The 23,283-nt window shown below is 52.3% G+C and overlaps 1 protein-coding gene across 4 annotated transcripts in view; it reads right to left on the reverse strand.

The window, feature by feature from the left end:
* The window catches only part of POC1A (POC1 centriolar protein A), a 74,330-nt gene extending 52,059 nt beyond the window's left edge, over positions 1 to 22,271 (reverse strand). The window contains exons 1-7 of one of the 4 annotated variants that reach the window (XM_084751688.1): positions 21,829 to 22,271; positions 20,202 to 20,286; positions 17,149 to 17,320; positions 16,635 to 16,814; positions 14,940 to 15,011; positions 13,601 to 13,716; positions 3,740 to 3,873 (exon numbers count right to left, since the gene is read on the reverse strand). In XM_084751688.1, coding sequence (XP_084607814.1) covers positions 3,740 to 3,873; positions 13,601 to 13,716; positions 14,940 to 15,011; positions 16,635 to 16,814; positions 17,149 to 17,320; positions 20,202 to 20,286; positions 21,829 to 21,846 — 777 coding nt within the window. In that variant the 5' untranslated portion in view covers positions 21,847 to 22,271. Of the gene's footprint in view, positions 1 to 3,739; positions 3,874 to 13,600; positions 13,717 to 14,939; positions 15,048 to 16,634; positions 16,815 to 17,148; positions 17,321 to 20,201; positions 20,287 to 21,828 lie in introns of those variants that run through there. The other 3 variants (XM_084751689.1, XM_084751687.1, XM_084751690.1) reach the window with 3 other exon arrangements.
* Positions 22,272 to 23,283: the final 1,012 nt, after the last annotated feature.

Below are 23,283 nucleotides of genomic sequence, written 5' to 3' on the forward strand. Positions count from 1 at the left end.
CAGCCCAGATAAGAAAGTCACCCAAAGAACTGTAATCCTGGCTCTTCTTCCTCCTACATGGGGCCCTCCTCTACTGTCCCCCCAAAAGGATTCGCTTAGGCCTTGCCCCTGTGACAGGACATGGAAGCACAGCTCTCCAGCATGCTCAACCCCTCCCTCCTGGCATGATGACCCTGAGGTTGACCTCTCCAGGCCGCCACCCTCAGCCCACACTGGTCCTCTCCCCACATGTATGGAAATAGAAACAGAAGAAAGTTGCTCAGTGGACTTCCTTGTGACGGCTTTCTAGGGACTGTGCCTGGGACTGCCAGGAGTTGGATCTCCCAACTTTAAGCTAGTTTCCTGAGGATCTCCCTCCCACTAGGCCAGAACAGGGTCACACAACAATAAAGTAGGGATAGAGCAGCCATGAGGCCTGCTGGTATCTTATCCAGACCAGTGACGTAGAACCAAGAGAAAAACCACAGCCAAATGTCAATGAGGCAGAAACCGAGATTTTTAGTGCCTGTCTCAGCTGTCCTGAACAGTCCATAAGGCTCTCAGTGTCACCTGCTCTCAAAAGTATTTTAAAATCTGCCACAGTGCTTATCTGCAGGACAGAACCTCTTGCGTGCCCTAGAGCTGCTAAGCCAGGCAAAGCTGGGAGGGGCTACTAACAGCTGTGCTCCATGCCCCACCCCCACCCCATCATGTCCCACCTCCTGGGACAGCATGTGAAAGCTGAAGTCACCAGAGCCCACCTGCACTTCTTCGGGAAGAGAATGGGTTTTCCAAGCAGGGTAGTACAAGGGCCCGGGACCCAGTAGCCTCTTGCGATGTGGCTCCCAGCTGGATCCTCCGAGGGCTCAGCCAGAGAGCAGCACAGAGAACTTCCTGGGGCTGAGCCAAACCTGCTTGGTAGCAGCTGACAAACTCAGACAGCCCAGTCCAGCCTCCAGGGATGGATGGAGTGGACCAGCCGCAGTGTTCTAAAAGCACAGGAGTTCTGTCCCGCTGGTGGGCTTGATTTTAACCAGCAACCTAGATAATCAAGGCTGTTCACCTGGAACATTCTCCCCTTTGAGAAGCTGAACCTCCAAACAGGGCAGAGCCAGGAGAGCAAACCCTAACAAATGGCTGAGGTATCTATTTAACATATCAAAGTGGACCTGGCAGCTAGGCCTCCCAGCATCCCTCAGTCCCTACCTGTTACAGGGTATGGCTGGCATGCCCTGACCCATATTCTTAACTTCTCCAGCCCAGAAGCTGGACTGCCCTTCCTTATATAATCCAGCCATTTTGGCTCCCTGGCCCTTTTTGTCTACTCTTTTACTCTCCTGGCTCTCCCTTCCTCCTTTCCTTTCTCTTCACATGGTCTGGCTCAGGACCTTCTCCTCCACCATACCTAGGAACAGACACACTTTCCTTTTCTTTTTTTTTATTTTTCATTCAGCCTTGACTCTTGCATTCACCCCCTGCCTCAGCTCTGACACTCAGCTTTTCAAACCAGAACCCACTTCTACAATGTGAGCAAGCACCCAAAAGAAAGCTCAAACTAGCTGCCCTACTACAGAGGGCGAGGACAGTAGGTGTGGAGAACAGCGCTGAGGGGCCCCACCAGCTGCAAGTGCACAGGGTTCTCACCGAGGGCCTTGAAGAGGAAGGAGGTAGCCAAAGAACAAGTGTTTCTAGAAAGAGCAAGGATTAGGGGGAACATGGGCATGGAGCTGAGCCAGGCAACCCCTGGCTTCCTGATCAACCTGCAGAACTCTGAAGAAGCCAAGCTGAGAGACACCCTGGGCCTGCAGTACCCTAAAAAGGGACCGGGCATCACAGGCCTCAAGAAGAGAAACTTGTAAAACCTGGAGCAAACAACCCTGCTTCTGTACTGGATAGGGAGCCTAAAGGATGAGTAGAGAAAAATATCTGGAACGTAAGTCCTGACTGTCGCCTTCAGCTAAGCTACGCCGAGGCAGACAGGCAGGGCTGCCCACTCTCCCCCAGCCCTCCAAGTACTCTGTAAGACTCAGCCTGTCCTTCCTGGGCTCTCAGCTCCTCTGCCCTAACTGCAGGACTCTGCAGCCCAGGCTTCGAGAGCACTGAAGAGTAGGACAGCGACCTTTGTTTCGTCTCCCTCCTGTGTGTCCCAGTGAGCAGGGAGCAGATGACAGACAGATGCGGGGAGAACAATGTCATCAGGTTTGCCTTTACGGGCAGGGCCGGGTAATTTACCAGAACAGGGAATGGCATTCCCAATCCACCCTGAAGTGTCCCCGGGCGGAGAGAGAAGACCACCATTTAAAGGGCCCTCACAAACAGAGGGAAAGTCTGGAGCATCGTTTGGTATGCACCAGCTTTTGTGTTGTTCCTGACAAGTGCTCTTGTTTTGCCCATGGGAGCAGGAGCTGTGGTGTTCACAGGCCCTCCTGGTTACCAGACCCAAACTGGTGAATCTAAGCAACTGGCCACTGCACACTGCACCTGGCCGTGGAGGCCCAGGAAAGACCAGCCTACTCCTCAGCACAGGGGAGACAAAGGCTCACCACCAGGTAGGAGCGGCAAGTAGCTTCCAGGCCCCAAGAAAGAAGAAAAGGCTACGTCCTCACCTCTGAGCCATGGTCAAAAGGTCCCACACCCTCTAACAGAAGACAACAGGACCCCAAAATAGGTGGGGAGCCTCAGGCTAGATCCTCCACACCTGGATGTCAGCCCAGGGTGCACAAGCTCCCCCAGCACCCTACAGCCCTTGAGAACCTGACCTTCCTCTAGCTCACAGGACACTCTTAAAATCTCTGGATCCCACACTCTACCCCACTTGCACATGGTGGCTGTGTTCCAACAGACAACCCTTTGGTGACTGACCCGCTTAGCAGGTACATCTGCTAAGCTGCATCACAACTACACATCTATACATCCCAACTCCCTGGTGGTGGTGCTGGTGGTGGTGGTGGTGGTGGTGGTGGTGGTGGTGGTGGTGGGCGCATGTGAGAGTCCTGGCCCTAGGCCAGCTGCTGCCGAGAGCTCCATGCAGCCCAGCTCCTATAACTGACCCACCCATAGGAGCCTACACTAGCCAGCACCCACCAGAGGGTTCAGAGAGCCAATGCTCTTTGAAGCCACTCAGATAGAAAGCTTCTGTTCCCTTGGTTCAATGCCAGAAATTTTTAAACAAACATGCAGATTCCCTCTCTTGCCCCAACCTCTGAAAAACATGTCTTTGTCTCTGAGGCCATGGGAAGCAGTGCGCCCCAGAACTTTCCATGGTGACTAGGGTTCCAGCACATTCAACTACCAGACCAAGAAGCCTAAGTCCTTTAGGTTCACAGCCCACACCTTTCCCAATCTTACTGCCCTACTCCCTTCTCGGGCACACCAGTTCAACCCCAGCAATCAGACGTGGTGGTGCACCCCTGTAATCCCAGCACTCAGGGAGGCAGAGGCAGGTGGATTGCTGTGAGTTTGAGGCCAGCCTGGTCTACAAAGCGAGCCCAGGATAGCTAAAGCTACATAGAGAAACCCTGTTTGCAAAAACAAAAAACCAAAACCAAAGCCAAACAAAAGAGAGGTCACAGAAAAGACCCCTATCTGCTCCTGCAGGTGTCAGGCCTATTTCAGCATCTCATTGCATTATCTAGGCTGAGATGGAACCATAATGGGCCCCAAGGGAAGGCCCCTCAAGTGAACCCCCCTCAGGTGGAACCTAGCCCTGCATCTGTATCAGAGGCGGACTTCAGCCCCACACCGTGCCAGTGCCCTTCACCTGGTGCCCGTGCAGCGTGTAGAGCAGCCGGCCCTCCATCAGGTCCAGGATCTTCAGGGTTGAGTCGCTGGAGGCTGTGATGAGGTAGTTCCCCGATGGGTGGAAGGAGAGGGCATTCACGGCTGCACTGTGTACTGGAGAAAGGACAGCCGTCAGGCACTGGCTCGGAGGTCCCGGAACACAGCAAAGCCTGAGACAGGCAGTGACAGTCAACTGCGCCTCAGCATCGGCCTCAGGAGGCCAGGCTGGGACCACCATTGCTTAGCAAGGTAAGGAACCCCACGTGGATTTCCCAGGAGAGTGGCACAGTCTATGCACAGGGACCAAGGACAGGCACTGGGAGACGCAAGGAGGAAAGGGACGGCAAGCAAGAGGATCAGACGGCCCTGAGCCTTCTCCTTCCCCCACAGCTCATCAGGGACATTGGAAGAGAAGAGGGCACGGAAATATAGTGCTCAGCTGTACTGCAGGGAAACCCTCAAAACACGAGCACAATGTGCTGTCCTATAGGAGAGGACCGTGTGGGGAATGGACAAGCAGAGATGCAGAGCTTTCCAGGACCTAGAGGGGCTTGGGCTCCTATCCTAGCCTCCCCATTGGCCTGCCCTGTGACCCTGAAAAAGCACCCTGACTGAACTGGGCAGTTTCTCCATCTGCCCCACAGCACTGGTGGAGCTGGCATGAGGACGCTACCAGTTCATCTCAGACTGAGCCCTCGGACCCTGGTGCCAGGCCCCTGTGCCCTTCTACTCTATCCCTTTAGCAGCCTAGTCTCACTCCTGACTCCTTTCCCAGCATACCTACCAAGCCTACCACCTACCCTGGTGTCCCTCACTCTCCAAAAATCGGTCACCCCAAAGTTGGTAGCTTACCCACCTGTGAAGCCTTCTCACCCCTATTTCCAATGGGCCTAGACATCTCTTGGCCTGTCCCTGATCTTAAAGTCAGCTCCCCTAAGCCAGGCGTGGTGGCGCATGCCTTCAATCCCAGCACTTGGGAGGCAGAAGCAGACGATCACTGTGAGTGCGAGGCCAGCCTGGTCTACAAAGTGAGTCTGGGACAGTCAAGGCTACACAGAGAAACCCTGTCTCAGGGGAAAAAAGTCAGCTCCCCTGGGAAGCTTCCTGGGGAGATGACTTTAAGATAAACTCCTTGCTGGGCCCCCTTCATTTGCTCTTCCAAAGCACCGTAGGCCTCACACCTCACACCTGGGTGTCCCATGACATCACAACCTGCATCAGACAAGGGCTAAGCAGAGTCTGGCTCAGTGTCTGGCACCAAGTGAAGCTCAGAAAATAGAGAGGGAGCAGCTATGTATGATGGTTGTTGAGGAGTCCCTGAGAGCCACACGGCCCTTCCTTGAGGTTGAAGGCATGTTGTGTACGGCGCTAATAGAGATGAGCAGGCCTGTGTGGTCCACATGAAGAAGGAGCAACCTCATCGCCAACGCATGGACCTGCTCATCACAGCTGCTGCAAAGGCAAGGCCCAGGGCCTTCCTATTCACTACTACTCACCCAGTGAAGAAACCAGTGGAACTGAGGTAATCACGACCCTGACAGGTTGGCATCATCACAAATAAAGAGGCAAATTCAAAACCCAGGCCCTCACCTGGGCTCTGCAAGGATGCAGGAGCCTCTGCAAGGCCCTTAGATCGCACGAGGATCACAGGGAGCCTCCTAGATGTGAACACACTGGTGTACTGATATGCTGGGGAGTGTGCAGATGTGTTCCCAAGAACACTTAGGGGAGACAGCCAAGGTTTTATGTAATCTGGTATTTATACCCAAACAACACGCTCCGATGACACAACCCCAGAGGCAGCCTGCAGACAAGGCTTCTGCAAGCCCACGTCTGGAGACTGAATAGAGACCCCTCAGCCAGGCCTGGAACGAAGGCCACCCCTGGCCCACCTAAGACAAAACAGCATAGGTACAGGTAGCAGCAGAAAGGTGCAGCACAGTGACACACACTCAGGGAGCCCTGAGCTTCCCCACAACCACCAAGACAGCAGTTTGTGTGGACACAACACTATGGTCTACCTGAAAAAAAAAACTGTCCTCAAAAGAACAGCAGAAGGGCCACTCTGTTACAAATGCCAGGGTCCCCAACCCAACAGCCACTTACTCCCAAGGAGAGCTGGCCTGCCATGTCAGACTTCAGGGGCATCCCAGACACAATGCACACACTATCCCCCACTTGCTCCCCTGCCCTGCCTGCTGGCCACAGTCTCCAGTTCCCTCCGCTCTGGCTCTGTGGAGGTGCTGGGACAGGTCCCATCTAGTTGAGCTTCATCTTGAGAGCCCTTCCCATAACAGTCCCACCAAGGGCTCAACTGCCTCACAGGGGGTCGGGCCTCCCCTCACAAAGCCTTGAGCAGTGACTATCCAAGAACAATGTGCCTTTTTTTTTAAAAAAAGATTTACTTATTTATCATGTATACAGTGTTCTGCCTGTATGCACACTTGCACATCAGAAGAGGGCACCAGATCTCATTATAGGTAGTTGTGAGCCACCATGTGGTTGCTGGGAACTGAACTCAGGACCTTCAGAAGAGCAGCCAGTGCTCTTAACCTCTGAGCCATCTCTCCAGCCCTGAACAATCTGGTTTCTATGAAGTCTGGAGCTATCCAAGTTGCCTGGCTCCATGGCAGATATCAGAGACAATGCAGCTATCACTTGATAGCTGTGAGCTCCTGGTTGTGGTCGAGAGTAGGGACGGTAAGTCAGTGTCAGAGATGCACGGCAGCAAGCTCCTACAGGTCACCAGCCAGAGGGGACCTGCAAGCCCTGTCCCTAAACACCAGGAAATGGTGGGCAGAAGAAGGGAGACTTACATGCACTATTTTGTGTAGAGAAAGCCGCCTTTGACAAGCCTGGGCCTGAGAGAGTCCAGGGAGGCTGAGGGGCCAGAACACTCATGGGGCTCCACAGCACGGAACTTTCTGAGGTAGATGGTGCTAGGGGTCAGCTCTGTTTCCACATCCTGTCACAGTGGGGTCTGCTCTCTTCCAAGTGCGCAGCATGGCTCCTCATGATGCTAACTCATACTTCAGTGGCTCAGTGGCCTGGGTTTCCAAGGACTGTTGAATATACCTGAATGTATGTATCCTGATATGAGCAGCAAGAACACCCTAAGTGTTCCTCGCTGCAGAGTTCACACACATGGCCGCTTGGGGTGGTAGGAAACGGAGTTGGCCAGCACTGCTCCTGATCAGTACATTCAGTTACAAAATACCAAGTAGGACGAGAGAAACAAGTGCTTGCCACATCTGATGACCCAAGTTTAATCTCTGGGCCCCACATAACAGAAAGAGAACCAACTCCCAAAAGTTGTCTTTTGACCTCCACAAATACACCATGCAACCATGCACATGCGCATTCCTCCCCCGCTCCTCTCTCCCTCCCTCCCTCTTCCCTCCTTAAACTGAGGGGGCTGGAGAGATGGTTCAGAGGCTAAGAACATTGGCTGTTCTTCCAAAAGTCCTGAGTTCAATTCCCAGCAACCACATGGTGGCTCACAACCATCTATAATGAGATCTGGTGCCCTCTTCTGGCGGGCAGGCACACATGCAGGCAGAATACTGTATAATAATAAATAAATAATCTTTAAATAAACAAACAAAAAAAGCCAGGCAGTGGTGGCGCACGCCTTTAATCCCAGCACTTGGGAGGCAGAGGCAGATGGATTGCTATGAGTTCGAGGCCAGCCTGGTCTACAAAAGTGGTCCAGGACAGTCAAGGATACACAGAGAAACCCTGTCTCAAAAAACCAACAAAACAAAAACAAGAAACAAAAAATGGGATAGAGAGATGGCTCAGAGGTTAAGAGCACCGTCTGCTCTTCCAAAGGTCCTGAGTTCAATTCCCAGCAACCCTAAGGTGGCTCATGACCATCTGTAAAGAGATCTGGTTCCTTCTTGCGCAAGTAGGCATACATTCAGGCAGAACACTGTATAAATAATAAAAAAAATCTTAAAGGAAAAAAAAAGACTGTATACTGAGGGCTAGGTGTGGTGGCACATGCCATTAATTCCTTCAGATCTCTGTGACTTCGAGGACAGGCTGGTCTACAAAGCGAGCCCTGGACAACCAGGGTCTGTTACACAGAGAAACCCTATAGAACACCTGAGTTTAGTTCCCAGCGCCCAGGTGATCCAGCAGCTATTCTGGCTTCTGTAGGCACCAGTGCATGTGAGACACACACACACACACACACACACACACACACACACACACACACACACACATTCTCATTCTCTCTCTCTCTCTCTCTGTCTTTTAAAAAATCACAAAACAGGCAGGGCGTGGTGGCGTACGCCTTCAATCCCAGCACCTGGGAAGCAGAGGCAGACGACTGCTGTGAGCCGGAGGCCAGCCTGGTCTACAAAGCTAGTCTAGGCTGGCCAAGGCTACACAGAGAAGCCCTGTCTCAAAACAAACAAACAAACAAACAAATCACAAAACAAAACAAAGCAAAAAGCCTTTATAACCAGTAGGAGCATGGCTTGGTGAGAGCATGCTTGAATTCCTAGGTCCAATCCCTAGCATCAACTAAACACAAAACTCTGGGGGCTGGAGGAATGGCTCAGCGATTTCAAGCACTAGCTGCTCTTCTGAGGAACCCTGGTTCGAGTCCCAGTTCACACCCTCATCACAATCTGTAACTGCAGTCTCAGGGGGCCCAGTGCTCTCTTCTGACCTCTTTGAGCATAGTGTATGCTTGGCACACACACATATATACAGACAAAACACCCATATCTACAAAACTAAAAAAAATTAAACAAACACCTCTTGGGTAGGGTAGGAGTACACAGACATTCTCAGGAACCAGTGAGCAGAGAACTCAGGACTAAGAATTTCAACTCACACTGTGGGAAAGGACCAAGCCAAGCCTGCTGACAGCCCAGTCAAGAAAACCCATCCCTTCCAGGACGTTTGTAAATAAAGCACTAGTGTGTGTGGGACCCAGTGTGGGCACAATGGGCACATTCCCAGATGCCCCCTACTGAAGACCTAGACTTGGTTTCCAGCTGCGTGACTGGAGGCAAGCCTCACCCTCCTCACACTGCCTGTGGGTGAAGCAGGGAGTGGCCATGCCTTACTGGTCACCCAGGCCTGTGCCTGGGCCTGAACATGCCTGTAATCCACTAAGCACATTCTGGGCTCTGGGTCGGCGGGGGCTGCTGCTCAGATGTTCAAACAGTCTTAACGTGGGCTCTGAGCATATGGCGCTTAACCCACCTCCATGGGAACTGGCACTCCCAGGGCTCCAGCACACATCAGCTCCCCACTGAATTAGGAAATCAGAACTTGCAGTGATAGGCGGGAGCTAAGAAACTCCTTGCCTGGGAGGACAGTCAGCCAGCCTTAGACACACAGTGCTGACTGTATGCTGTAGCTCAAAGCTAGAGCGAGCTTTACTCCAACAGCCCAGCCAAGGGCAGGAAGCATGACCATGGGGCAGCCGGATGCACACTGAAGAAACACTAACCACATTCTCAAATCAGAGAGCCACTCAGCAGTGTCTGGCAACCACCCAGAGCCACCAGGGGAAGCATTTGGAATCTCTGTGTCCTTAAAACTTTCACCTGGGTTTCTGAGGAATCTGGAACGGAGGAGAGAGGAGAGATTTGCTACCACAGTGCTGAGAGCCTCCAAAACAGATCTATGGGCACAAGGAAGAGGTACGAGCCTCCCAAGCAGTGTCTTAGCCTGAGGCTGTCTGGGAAGGCCCTCGACTTGAGCACACTTATCCAGAGCCCAGTTTCAGGAAGAAGAAGGAGAGGTGCTTTTCCCCCACCAGAAGGTGACCCCCAAGGCTAAGCGGTGAGTTTGCTCTTGTGTGAACACCTATCAGGTGCCACAGCCTTGTGCAGGGGGAAGCCGGCTGTGTTTACAGGCTGGTTACAAAGTCCCCACAAGGCTTCGACACACACCAGGACAGCCGAAAAACATGACCCTGCAGCCCTGCAGAGGAGTTCCATCCCAATGGGCAAGCATGGCAGCAAACACCCACCGAGAGCTTTCAGAGGAACCTGTGGGTTGCAAGCACTCTAGTCCACTCGGAACTTGGTCTCAGCGCACACCCCGGTCCACACACCTCCTGGCCCTGCTGGCCCTGAGCTGTCCTTCTGCCCATGACCAAGCCCACTCACTCCCTGGAAAGCCCACAGCCCCCTCCTCCGCCTCCTCTGTGCTGTTCCACCTCCTGCCCGCTCCACCTGAGACTCCATTCTCCTCCTGGTTCTTCAGTCCTCCAGCTGTCTATCTCAGGGTGCTCTCTGCTCCTCAGTCCTCCAGCTGTCTATCTCAGGGTGCTCTCTGCTCCTCAGTCCTCCAGCTGTCTATCTCAGGGTCCTCTCTGCTCCTCAGTCCTCCAGCTGTCTATCTCAGGGTGCTCTCTGCTCTTCTGTCCTCCAGCTGTCTATCTCAGGGTGCTCTCTGCTCTTCTGTCCTCCAGCTGTCTATCTCAGGGGGCTCTCTGCTCCTCAGTCCTCCAGCTGTCTATCTCAGGGTGCTCTCTGCTCTTCTGTCCTCCAGCTGTCTATCTCAGGGTGCTCTCTGCTCCTCAGTCCTCCAGCTGTCTATCTCAGGGTGCTCTCTGCTCCTCAGTCCTCCAGCTGTCTATCTCAGGGTGCTCTCTGCTCCTCAGTCCTCCAGCTGTCTATCTCAGGGTGCGCTCTGCTCCTCAGTCCTCCAGCTGTCTATCTCAGGGTGCTCTCTGCTCCTCTGTCCTCCAGCTGTCTATCTCAGGGTGCTCTCTGCTCCTCTGTCCTCCAGCTGTCTATCTCAGGGTGCTCTCTGCTCTTCTGTCCTCCAGCTGTCTATCTCAGGGTGCTCTCTGCTCTTCTGTCCTCCAGCTGTCTATCTCAGGGTGCTCTCTGCTCCTCTGTCCTCCAGCTGTCTATCTCAGGGTGCTCTCTGCTCTTCTGTCCTCCAGCTGTCTATCTCAGGGTGCTCTCTGCTCTTCTGTCCTCCAGCTGTCTATCTCAGGGTCCTCTCTGCTCCTCAGTCCTCCAGCTGTCTATCTCAGGGTGCTCTCTGCTCTTCTGTCCTCCAGCTGTCTATCTCAGGGTCCTCTCTGCTCTTCTGTCCTCCAGCTGTCTATCTCAGGGTGCTCTCTGCTCCTCTGTCCTCCAGCTGTCTATCTCAGGGTGCTCTCTGCTCTTCTGTCCTCCAGCTGTCTATCTCAGGGTCCTCTCTGCTCCTCTGTCCTCCAGCTGTCTATCTCAGGGTGCTCTCTGCTCTTCTGTCCTCCAGCTGTCTATCTCAGGGTCCTCTCTGCTCTTCTGTCCTCCAGCTGTCTATCTCAGGGTGCTCTCTGCTCCTCTGTCCTCCAGCTGTCTATCTCAGGGTGCTCTCTGCTCCTCTGTCCTCCAGCTGTCTATCTCAGGGTGCTCTCTGCTCTTCTGTCCTCCAGCTGTCTATCTCAGGGTCCTCTCTGCTCTTCTGTCCTCCAGCTGTCTATCTCAGGGTGCTCTCTGCTCCTCTGTCCTCCAGCTGTCTATCTCAGGGTGCTCTCTGCTCTTCTGTCCTCCAGCTGTCTATCTCAGGGTCCTCTCTGCTCCTCAGTCCTCCAGCTGTCTATCTCAGGGTGGTCTCTGCTCTTCTGTCCTCCAGCTGTCTATCTCAGGGTGCTCTCTGCTCCTCAGTCCTCCAGCTGTCTATCTCAGGGTGCTCTCTGCTCCTCAGTCCTCCAGCTGTCTATCTCAGGGTGGTCTCTGCTCTTCTGTCCTCCAGCTGTCTATCTCAGGGTCCTCTCTGCTCTTCTGTCCTCCAGCTGTCTATCTCAGGGTGCTCTCTGCTCTTCTGTCCTCCAGCTGTCTATCTCAGGGTGCTCTCTGCTCCTCAGTCCTCCAGCTGTCTATCTCAGGGTGCTCTCTGCTCTTCAGTCCTCCAGCTGTCTATCTCCTGGTGCTCTCTGGCTGCCTTCGGACCTTTTCTTTTTAGTCATTCTCGTCATAATGGCCTAGAATATGGCATTTGTCCTTCTCGTCCCAGACTCCAGGGCACAGCTGGCCCGACCGCCACCACAGCAGCAGCTTCAGCCTCTGCTCACTCTACATAAGTAGTCCCCTTGGCCTGACCACTCTGCACCCCGATGCGGGCTACAGTGGGCGTGGAAATCCATGCACCAAGCTGGTTGTGGTGGCGCACACCTTTAATGCTAGCACTTGGGAGACAGAGACAGGAGGATTTCTATGAGTTCAAGGCTACAAAAGGAGTCCAGGACAGCCAAGGGTACACAGAGAAACTCTGTCTCAAAAAACCAAAACCCAAAAATGAAACAAAAATAAAAACAAAAAAGAAATGCATGTACCAGTGAAGGGTCTATCAACCCCACACTGTAGCCGACTCTCACGCAATACTTGTCCTCCTAAAGGCTCCTCATCCATTTGCTCTTCGAGCACCATGCCCAGAGTTGCCAACCACTGGTATTTGGGACCTTAGGTAGCATTCAAGTTTCTTGCAATGAGTACGTGCTGCTAACTCATGAATACTAGGCCCAGGTTCCTGGTCCATCAGGGAGACTTGGACTCTTGTAGAGACAGCTGGAAATCCTCTTTTCCCACCGTAAGCACTCGTGTGGCATAAACCACAGCAAGCACTCGCTACAATACCTGTGCATGTTCTCTCCCCAGACTGTCACCTCGTGTGCAAGGTCCTATTATCACCCCTCACAGAACACACACAGCCTGCACTCCTGGCTCCTGCACTCTCTTGTCACTTTTCTGTCTCATCTCTCCCTGTCCAAACCATCCTTGCTCTGCCAATGTGGAGACAATGGCCAGTCTTCAACCCTAGCCCTTAACTTAGGCCTGGCCCAGAACAGAAAAAAAAAGTCTCTCAGCAGGAAGGAAGGACCCAACTGCTGTTCTGTTCTAGAAGCCTCTGAAAGAACATCAATGCAGATGCCTAGGCGTTCTGCATAGGAAAGACCTAGTTCTCGTGGCTAAGCCCTGCCACCTGGTGGTGGCACTGTGTACTGTATGCCTTGACAAATCACTTGGAACCAGCAGCAGCAGCATCTTTGTCACTGTCCCCATATTGTGCCAGCCACTCTCCATTCTTAACTAATTTAAACCCTGTCTTACCACCTGTAAGATGAATCCTATCACTGACTCAAGAGTTCAGAGGAGCCAAGTGACCTGCCTAGTGTCACACAGGTGAGAATGCTGAAATTGTCTGCAGAATCCACACTCCACCCTGTCCTGTACCAAACCAGGAACTTCTCCCCACTCCCGCTCGCCTCAGTTTGCTCTCTAATATCTGAGAAGCAACCAAGAAGGGGCTTATGAAATATGGGGTAAAGAGTGCTAAAGACTGAGCTCCCAAACCAGCGTCAACTCCTGCTGCTCAGCCACCTGAAGATGACAAGGTAAATAAGGGACCAGAGGCCTCAGGAACCAGAGCCCAGCCTCCTGCTAAAGTAACCCTTCTCCGTGGTACATGGCTTCAGGCAGACCTGTGGAGAACAGCATTAGGCCGAGGTCCTACCAGCAATGACCTCTATGGAAGCCATGTCTCCTTGACCCTGGAAAATCATCTCTGTCATAAGGAGAAACGAGTAGTATGGAGCTCTCAAGAAGTAGACCTTAGGGCAGTCCTAGCCAGAAACCCACCCGCTGCAGTGTGTGAGACTCTGCTGTCCATAGCAGGGTACCACCTGACCCACATTCTGAGCCAACATGGCTACACCGCCAACTCTTCATCCTGGTGAGGCCACTAGCCACAGGCTTCCTTCCCAGCTCAGGGCTGTCCTTGGGCCTATCAAAGCACCACAGCAATGACCCGAATGCCTGGCACTGGCAGTCTCACCATGGCTGCTTGTGGGCCTGCCGTGCTGTTCAACACTCACGCTGATAATGCTGCAGCAGCCGGTGAATCCGCACATCCCACACCTTCACTGTGTTATCCATGCCAGCGGCAGCAATGCAGGTCCCACTGGGGTGGAAGTCCACGTAGGTGACAAAGCTAGAAAGACAGGAACAGGCATGCACTGTCAGAGGCCTTCCTTGGTTAGCACGGACCCCAGAGGATCTTACACCTACGTGTCTGCTCACATGGTTCCCTCACCCTGGAGCATGCTTCTTTAACGATGCATGGATTTCCATGCCCATTGTAGCCCACATCAGGGTGCAGAGGGGTCAGGCCAAGGGGACTACTTATGTACAGTGTGTAGAGGCAGGAGCTGCTGCTGTGGTAGAGGAGGGGCCAGCTAGGCTAATGCCATGGAGGTGGCCAAGAAAGACCAAGAAGTAGGCGACAGCAGTGGCCAGCAGGGACCATGCCCTCCCTCCATCCCTTCGCTCTTTATGTTTTCTGAGACATCTCGCTATTCACTTCGTTGCCCAGGCTGACTGTCCCACCTCCCTCGCTCAGTACTAAGACTACAAGTGTGAACAGCACGCCCAGCCCACTGCTCATCTGTAAGTACAAGTGGGGACAGCTAGCTTCAGACTAACACGTCAGCCAGGGCTGGCTCTAAGACAGGCATGGGTAGGAAGCCAGGCCAAGAGCCTTTGGTGCACATCCACGCTACTCAGGCACTCCGGCAGGACCTTGCCTGTGAGCCCCAGGTTAAGGGATGAGGAGTGAAGGCGCAGTTGCTTGGACACTTAGAAAAGCTGCTCAGCGGCAGGCTCCTCCCTCTCTCCATGTCTCATACAGCACAGAAGGAAGAGCCAGCACCAGCTACAGGAGCCTGAGGCTTTAATCTGTAAATCATCACAGGGTCATTGCTGTGGTGCTAGCTCAGAGGGGCAGAGAAAGCACCAGTTGACTTTCCTACTCAGCTCACGTCTTGATGGAATAGGCCCAAAAGGCTCACTAGCTCAGCTGACAGCCCAGAAGGAAAAGACCCAAAAATCCAAAGCCAAAGGCTTGCTAGTTCAAAGCCCCAAAAGCCAAAGGCTGAGGAGCTCAAGAGCTAAAGAGCTACTTCCTCTTCTTCTTCTTCTTCCTCCTCCTCTTCCTCTTCTTTTTTTTTTTTTTTTTTTTGGTTTTTTGAGACAGGGTTTTTCTGTTTAGCCTTGGTTGTCCTGGACTTACTTTGTAGACCAGGCTAGATTCAAACTCACAGTGATCCACCTGCCTCTGCCTCCCTAGTGCTGGGATTAAAGGCATGCGCCATCACGCCTGGCCTGCCCTACACACGGCACAGTAGCACCTACAGATGGAGGACAATTGTGACTCACCTGCCATGCTCGCAGTATGAGTGGACACACTCCCGGCTGGTCTTGTCCCACAATTTGACAGTCTTATCATCACTGGAGGACACGATGAGCCGCCCATCAGGGGAGAACCTAAGTGGACAGTGTATAAGTCACACTAATAGACTGTGAACACCACACCATGCTCTCCACAGGCTTCTCTTCCAGCATGCTACTGCCCGATCCAGGAACTCTTTGGGCATGTAGGGCTTTTTGTGTTGTTGTTTTGACATAGGGTCCTACTAGGTAGCCCTGGCTGGCCTTGAACTATGGCAATCCTCCTGCCTCAGCCTCTCAAGTCCTGAGACTATAGGTGTGCACCACTAGACCCAGCTACCTGGGCCAGGAACTACCTCTGGCTGCATGTGATACCTTGAGTGATCCTGGGCAAGTGGCTCCCTGTGACATCCGTCGTCTGCAGTGCCCACCCACAGTAATCACATAGTAGCATAATGCACAGAATAGCCAGGAGGCATATGGCCTGTAGCAACACGTGGCTGGTACTGCTTGACGCATGGAGGTGGTCAGGAGCTCCACATGAGTACATCAGCAAAACACAGTGGGCCAACAAAAACCCATGGAGGTCCCGGGATCCACCATCAGCGGCCTGCTGTGGACATGATACTCCATATCACTGGCTTGCCCTCCCCGCTCATTTCTTAGGTCCTTGACCAACACACCTCTCAGAGCTGGTCCCTCCCAGAATAAAGAACAGTTCTGTCCTAGGGGATAAGTAACTCCACAGTATCCACAGCGGAAGACAGCTCAGTGGTCCCCAACCTCTGACTTTCGTGGTTTCTTAGTGTTCCCTGGCCACCTTAACCCTCTCTGCTGGAGCAGAGCCGTGTCATGAGAAAGCTCTGTTGAAAGAAGCTGATGGGGGCTGGAGAGATGGCTCAGAGGTTAAGAGCACTGGCTGCTCTTCCAGAGGACCTAAGTTCAATTCCCAGCAACCACATGGTGGCTCATAACCATCTACAATGAGATATAGTGCCCTCTTCTGGCGGGCCGGCACACATGCAGGCAGAATGCTATAAATAATAAATAAGTAAATCTAAAACACAGAAAGAAGCTGATAAGGCCACGGTGGGAACATCTGTGTGTGCAAGTCTTCAAGTCATCCAGCAGCACATGCCACAACTCTGCCCACCACACTAAAGCCAGAGCCTCCAAACCAAGTCCCTACCTAGCAGTTCTGGAACTCAGTCAAGCTGTGAGGAAAGCAGGTAAACGTGAGTGCCAGAGGAATGTGGGCCTGGGTCCCAGCTCTGCCACAGACCCACTGCATGCCCCAGGGTAAGATATTGGTCTGTTCTCCGCTGGTTCTTTTTCTGCATAAAGAGAATGATGCTACCCAGCTGGCAGAACTGTCCTCAGGAACAAGGCAGAACAGCACAGTGGCACTGACAGTACTTTGCTGTTGCTGCCTGGTCTCTTGGGGGACTCAGCGCACCTGGCAGAGAGGGGCATGGCTGACTAATATGTATCACACATGAGCTCAAGGTGGTTCAATGCAGCAACCCCCGCTGTTGACACATTATAGATTAGGAAATCAAGACTTAGGGATACACTAAAGGGGGGGCTAAGCAACTTGCCCAAGGCACAAGCTGACACCTAGGAGTTCCTCTGATTCCCAGAACCCCTCCGTCCTCCCAGCTTCTCCAGACAGGAAATGCTCACTTGGCACAGCGGACCCAGTTGATGTGCTGGCTGAGGGAAAACAGGAATCTCTGGCGATGAGTTGACCACACCTTGACTGTCTTGTCATCAGAGGCTGTCACAAGTGACTGGCCGTCACTGGAGAAGTGGACACTCCTCACTGTGGCCGTGTGTGCACGAAACACAGTTGACTCACCTTTGCTGTGAGGACAGACATCGAGACTCAGGAGACTCAGAAGAGTAACATGAGGCCCTACAAGTGCACCACAGCTCTCTCTGCCTCTTTAGGCCTGACTGCCCCAAGCTCGCGCCCCAAAGAATCCAGAGCCTCCCCAACAGAGCCACCCCCACCTCCACCCTCACGTGAGCAGCAGCACCTGGTAGCAGTCCTTCCCACCTAAGGAGAAAGCCCCATCTGAAGCCCCAGCCTCTGACGGCACCTCAGAGGTGGCAAAGCCAGGATAAGGTCCCAAGGAGACACAGCTCCTAAACCAAGTCCCTCAGGGCTGTCAGTCTCCTAAAGTCCGTAACTCACACATTCGGCACCCAGATGCGAACAGTCTTGTCTCGGGAGCCTGAGGCAAGCAGGTGTCCAGATGGGGAGAAATTCACACACATTACAGCGTCCTTGTGGCCCGTGAAGCGGTAGGCACGTGACTGGGGCTTCATGTGCCAGATCATGAGGCAGGAGTCCATGGAGCCACTGGCTGAGGAGAGTAGGTCACGGGCTGTTCTCAGATCTCAAGAACCCTGAGCCCCCACCTCACTGCTGGGGACACAGGAGAGCAACAGGCCCCGCTCCACCTTACAGGCATCCCCAACAGGGCAATGATAGGCCCCGGTTGACAGGAGCCCACACCGCCTAAGACTGCTGCCCTACAGTGTGGCACTTCTCCTTGCTGCAGGCCAACACAGGACTAGCAGGCCATTCACATGCCGTTTCTGCACTGTAACCCAGGGAGCAATGAAATTCATGCCTGTGGGGCCCATGCGCCCCCCCCACCCCCCCGCCCCAGTGACACTCTGAGAGCACAGGGGACAGTCCTCCCAACACTCAGGAGCCAGCCAGACACAAAAGGCCTTTTACTATTGAAAGGACCCAACTTGGGGCTGGAGAGATAGCTCAGCAGTTAAAAGCACTGGCTGCTCTTCCAGAAGACCTTAGTTCAATTCTTCTTCTTCTTTTTTTTTTTTTTGTTTTTTTGTTTTTTTGTTTTTTGTTTTTTGAGATAGGGTCTCTCTGTTAGCCTTGGCTGCCCTGGACTCATTTTGTAGACCAGGCTGGCCTCAAACTGAAAGCTTTGCCTACCTCTGCCTCCTGAGTGCTCGGATTACAGGCATGTACCACCGAGCCCCGTCACATGGTAACTTACAATCATCAATAACTATTATCCCATGGGATCAGATGCCCTCCTCTGGTGTGCAAATGTACAATCAGGCAAAACACCCATATACATAAATAAATAAATCTGAAAGAATGAAGAAAGAAGGAAGTCGGGCATGGTGGCACACAACCTTTAATCCCAGCACTTGGGAGGCAGAGGTAGGCGGATCTCTTGTGAGTGAGGCCAGCCTGGTCTACAAAGCAAGTCCAGGACTCACAAAGATCCACCTGCCTCTGCCTCCCAAGTGCTGGGATTAAAGGCGTGCGCCACCGTGCCCAGCTACTTGCTGCTTTCCTAGAGGATCTGGGCTCAACTCCAAGGACCCACACAGTAGTTCACAACAGCCTCTAACGCTAGTTTCAGGGCATGTTTTACATGCAGGTAAAACATTCATGAGCAAATAAGACAATCTAAAAATAAATTAAAAATAAAACAGACGCTGGGTAATGGTGGCCCCATGCCTTAATCTCAGCACTTGGGAGGCAACAGCAGGTGGATCTCTGAGTTCAAGGCCATCATAGTCTAGGGAGTGAGTTCCAGGACAGCCAAGGCTACACAGGAAAACCCTGTCTCAAAAAAACAAAACAAACAACCAAAAAAGTAAGTAAATAAATAGCCAGGTGGTGGTGTCGCACGCCTTTAATCCCAGCACTCGGGAGGCAGATGCAGGCGGATTGCTGTGAGTTCGAGGCCAGCCTGGTCTACAAAGTGAGTCCAGGACAGCCAGGGCTATACAGAGAAACCCTGTTTCAAAATAAAATAAAATAAAATAAATAAAAACAAAAGAGTGAAATTTAATGAGAAGCCTAAGGAGAGAACAGACCAAAAATGGCTTCAGTTCCCCCTTTGCTTATAGCAAACCACTACATCAACAGCCTCTGGCTGGAAACCTCAACAAGATAGAGGCAAAACCTAATCCATGGAAACAGAAAGCTGCATCTAGAAAAGCTGTTCAGGAACCCCAGTGTGTACAAGAGAGGGGCAGGGCTGTGGAGTTGGAAGACAGACCTTGCTCAACATCTTTCCCACTAGTAGGCTTCTGTAACAAAAAAGGAGCCAGCCAGTCTGAGGCCCATGCCACAGAACAGACCCAAGAAGTGGCCAGGATGTACTGGGGGAAAGCCTAGACCCTTCTCTCTCTCTTAAAGGCCATATGAGCAGCACGCACAGAGCCTGCACAGGCCTGCCCCGGGTCCTCTGTGGATATAGTATAGCTTCCAACTTAATGTCATTATGGGATTCCTAAGTATGCAGAGAAGTGGGTCTCTGATTCTTTTTCTTTTATGTGCATTTGGTATTTTTCCTGCATGTATATCTGTGTGAGGGTGCCAGATCCCTCGGAACTAGAGTTACAGATAGTTGTGAGCTGCCATGTGGGTGCTATGAAAGAGATCCAGGCCATGTCCTCTAGAAGAGCAGCCAGTGCTCTCAACCACGGAGCCATCTCTCCAGCACAGGGTCTCTGATTCTTGTGCCTTCTCTTGGGTTCTTTTCTTTCTGTTTACTTGTCCTGTCCAAATCTGATGTGATAGTTTTTATCTTATTATATTTTACTTTGTTATATTATTATCCCTCAGAAGCCTGTTTATTTTTCTAATGAGAGACAGAAAAGGAGTGGATCCAGATGGGAGGGGAGGTGGGAAGGAGCTGGGAGGAGCAGAGGGGGGAGAAATGTAACCACATCACGAACCATATTGTGAGAAAAGAATCAATTTCCAATAAAAGGAAAAATAAATAAATAAGTGCTGATGACCTTGGCAAGGCTCCTAACCTCACTAAGCATTATACTCTCCTCATAACGGAGCCTATGGCGCCTAGTGAGCCGAGTGTCCAGAAGGCTGGCCAGTAGAAGCAGGACAAAGGGCTAGGCAAAGCAGCAGCATGCCTTTGCTGGACACTGGGGTTCCCATACTACACCTCCCAGTGAGAAACTCAGCCTTCTCAGTTTAGAATCTAGAGCCTGGCAGGCATGGAGGCATTTAATCCCAGCATTCAGGAGGCAGAGGCAGAGGCAAGTAGATCTCTGTGAGTTTGAGGCCAGCCTGGTTTACAAAGAGAATCCAAATAGCCAAGGCTACACACAGAGAGACCCTGTCTTGAAAAACAAACACACACACACACACACACACACACACACACACACACACACACACACAAACCCACAGAATCTAGAGTCTGAGACAAGACAGATGCCTTCTCTTACCCAGCTGCTTCGTGTTGAGGCTGAAGTCCACACAGGTAACTGCATCTCGGTGGCCTTTAAAATGCCTCTCCAGTGAGGGGTCCTCCTGGGGAAGAACAGGGGCAAATGGCTAAAGCCAGAAGAAGAGGCGTCCTGGGACCAAGACTCTTCTTTCAACCAGGAAATGTTAATGCATTCAAATCATCCATCGTCTTATACACAGAAAACCCTAGCGAATCCACTGAAAACTATTAGAACAAATAGGCACGGCAAGGAAGGATGTGCAAATCACAAACACATGTCCATGAACAAACAGAAGAATCATAAGTCCACAACAAATAAACCAAATGTGGGCTGACTGTGGTGGCGCATGTCTTTAATGCCAGCACTCGAGAAGCAGAGGCAAGCAGATCTCTGTGAGTTCAAGTCCTGGTCTACACAGAAAGTTCCAAGATAGCCAAGGCTATACACAAGACTTCGGGAATTATACCCTATCATATTAAGTTACCTCCCTCCACCTCAAAACACTGTAAGAACAAAAACAAAAACATATTGGGAACTCCAAGGAACCCAGCTTGGGTAAGGACATTCCTACGGCACAGCAAAGCCATTGCTACTCTACAAAGCTGTACCTAAAACAAAGGCAAGGCCCAGTGCTAGGCTCCGCCCCCAACACACCTGCAGGACCACGCCTTTTAACAGATAGAATGGTAGCTCAGGGGGAGGGCTCCAACTAAGCAGCAAGTGCTCCTGCTAACTCCTCACCTGAGCCTCTCCTGAGGAAATATAAGGGTGAGGCAGTGTCCGTTCTAGGCTCAGTGGGCAGAAGCCCGTTCAGGTCCAGCCCTGATCAATGAGAGCCGCCGCTTCCCCCCCCCCCCACCCTTCCAATGCCCTCTTTCCTAAGCAGTGTGCATGTGGGCCTCCTCTCCCCTAAAAACTATGCAGGGATAAATGTAAACAGAATATCAGATCGACAGCCAAAAGTCTGGGTCCTCTTTCTACCCAAGTCTTGGGGTGCACCAGGGGCTCTCTGTCCAGAGCACCAGGCCCCGAGGATGCAAATGCTTATTTGTAACACCAGTTTGGAGGGCCGGGAGGTGGTGGCCAATGCCTTTAACCCCAGGACTGGGGGGCGCGGGGGGGGGGGGCAGAGGTAGGTGGACGGCTGTTGAGTTCGAGGCCAGCCTGATCTACCAGTCCAGGACAGCCAAGGCTACAAGGAGAAACTCTGCCTCGAAAAACAAATAAACAAATAAACAAAAACAAACAAACAAGACCAATTTGGAGTCCTTTTTCTGGCCTGGGGGAGAGGTCAGAGCAGAGCCCAAGTCACACTGCAGGCCTCTGCCATGCCAATGGTCTGCTACTCAGAAGAGAAAAGGCTGACGAGCCTCATCCTGGTCCCAGGCGACAAAGGTCGGGACTTGCTTGTGTCTTCCTCAATAAGCGGTGCATTCCAGAGGCAGGGGCTTGTTTGTTCGCCCGGATGGTCCAGCACCTAGCCTAGCACTTGGAGCACTGGGTCAACGCCGGGACCCACCCTGTAACCTTAAATGGGGAGGCCACTCCAGAACCCCGCGCCACCACCCGCCCCTCACGCGGCCATTGTTCCAACCAGCCAGGCGCTCACTCTCCAGGGACTTACCAGGTTGGGAGCGGCCATGGAGGGGCTGGCAGGACCAGCTGCGCCCCAAAAGCCCGAGACAGCTCCTGCGGCAGTTGTGCCAGTTCAGTTTCCGCGCCCCTAGTCGCCGCCAATAGCAACGCCGGTGGCGTCGCCGCGTCCCGCCCACCGCAATTAAAGGAGAAGCGCTCTAGGTTTTTGCCCGCCGACCGGAAGTGGAGCCTCTTGGAGCGCTCCAGACTCTCTTCCTCCAATTCCGCCAAGAGAGGTAACCCGCCGAACAGCCAAAGGCTTCAGTCCGCCATCACACCTTCCTTCTGAGAACTTTAAAAACCCTAGTAAAGGTTTCGGCCCTTCAGCTCATCGCCTAGCTCAGGCCACAAAGCGCGCAGCCTTCCGGGAAATGAAGTTCTACATAACACTTACCCTTCAATATTAATAATGAGAGAACTACATTTCCCGAGATGCTCCGGAGCGGGCGGAGCTTTATCTTTCGGAGGGACAGCCTTAAGGATCCCGGAAGGAAGACTCTGGTGTTGCTATTTGGTGCTGCCTTAAAGCTTCCGCCCAAGGCGCCATTGAGAACCAGGTCCCTGGGGACCTCAGAATGGTTCGTTCCTCCGAATGCTCGTAAGTGTCTATTTAAAAGAACTGGAGTCACTCAGAATCACAACCATGTTCAAATTTTAATTCTATTCTGGTTTTACTGGATGACCTCAGTCTGCTCTGAGGCCAATCTCTCCGTTTGTCCTAAGAGGGAATGCGATTGCAGCCCAGCCTTCTCAGAATTCTTCAGCCTTGAGAAGCCTTTATAAACTATATGTCTAAAAGAAGTCGATGAGCCGGGCGTGGTGGCGCACGCCTTTAGTCTCAGCACTCAGGAGGCAGAGACAGGCGGATCTCTGAGTTCGAGGCCAGCCTGGTCTACAAAGCGAATCCAGGACAGCCAGGGCTACAGAGAAAACCTGTCTCGAAAAAAACAAAACAAACAAGTCGATGATGTATTCCCATCACTGGGTAGTCTGGGGATAATCCTGGGTTCGTCCTATGTAGCCTGGCCGTATCAGAGAGAGAGAGGGAGGGAGGGAGGGAGAAAGTCAGGGTTAGAAAGAAAAAAAGAAAAGAAAAGGAAAAGACGCAATTCTCAGGCCTGACCACCAGAGGCCGTCCTTTCTTACTTTCTGCAGTGAAGGCCCAAAGTGACCTTTTTTCCACTGTGCTTTCTGTGGAATCCTCCCAACATGCACCTGACCTGAACTGCATGTTTTGTAAGATTCAAGAACCTTCCATCACCTCTCCTGGGCTGGCCAACTTGTCCATACTCCAACACTAATTAGGATCTGGCTGTGTCCTGAGGTTTCTTAACTGCATGTCTAGGCTTGAGACTGTTTGTCCCTAAATCTTCAGGGACAGTAAACTGAGAGACTGGCATGTGGAGGAGTGTTTTTGGACTGATGGGTTAAGAGTGTATATGGT

The sequence above is a fragment of the Acomys minous genome, assembly GCF_964271855.1.
Source record: "Acomys minous genome assembly, chromosome: 13".
Taxonomy (NCBI): domain Eukaryota; kingdom Metazoa; phylum Chordata; class Mammalia; order Rodentia; family Muridae; genus Acomys; species Acomys minous.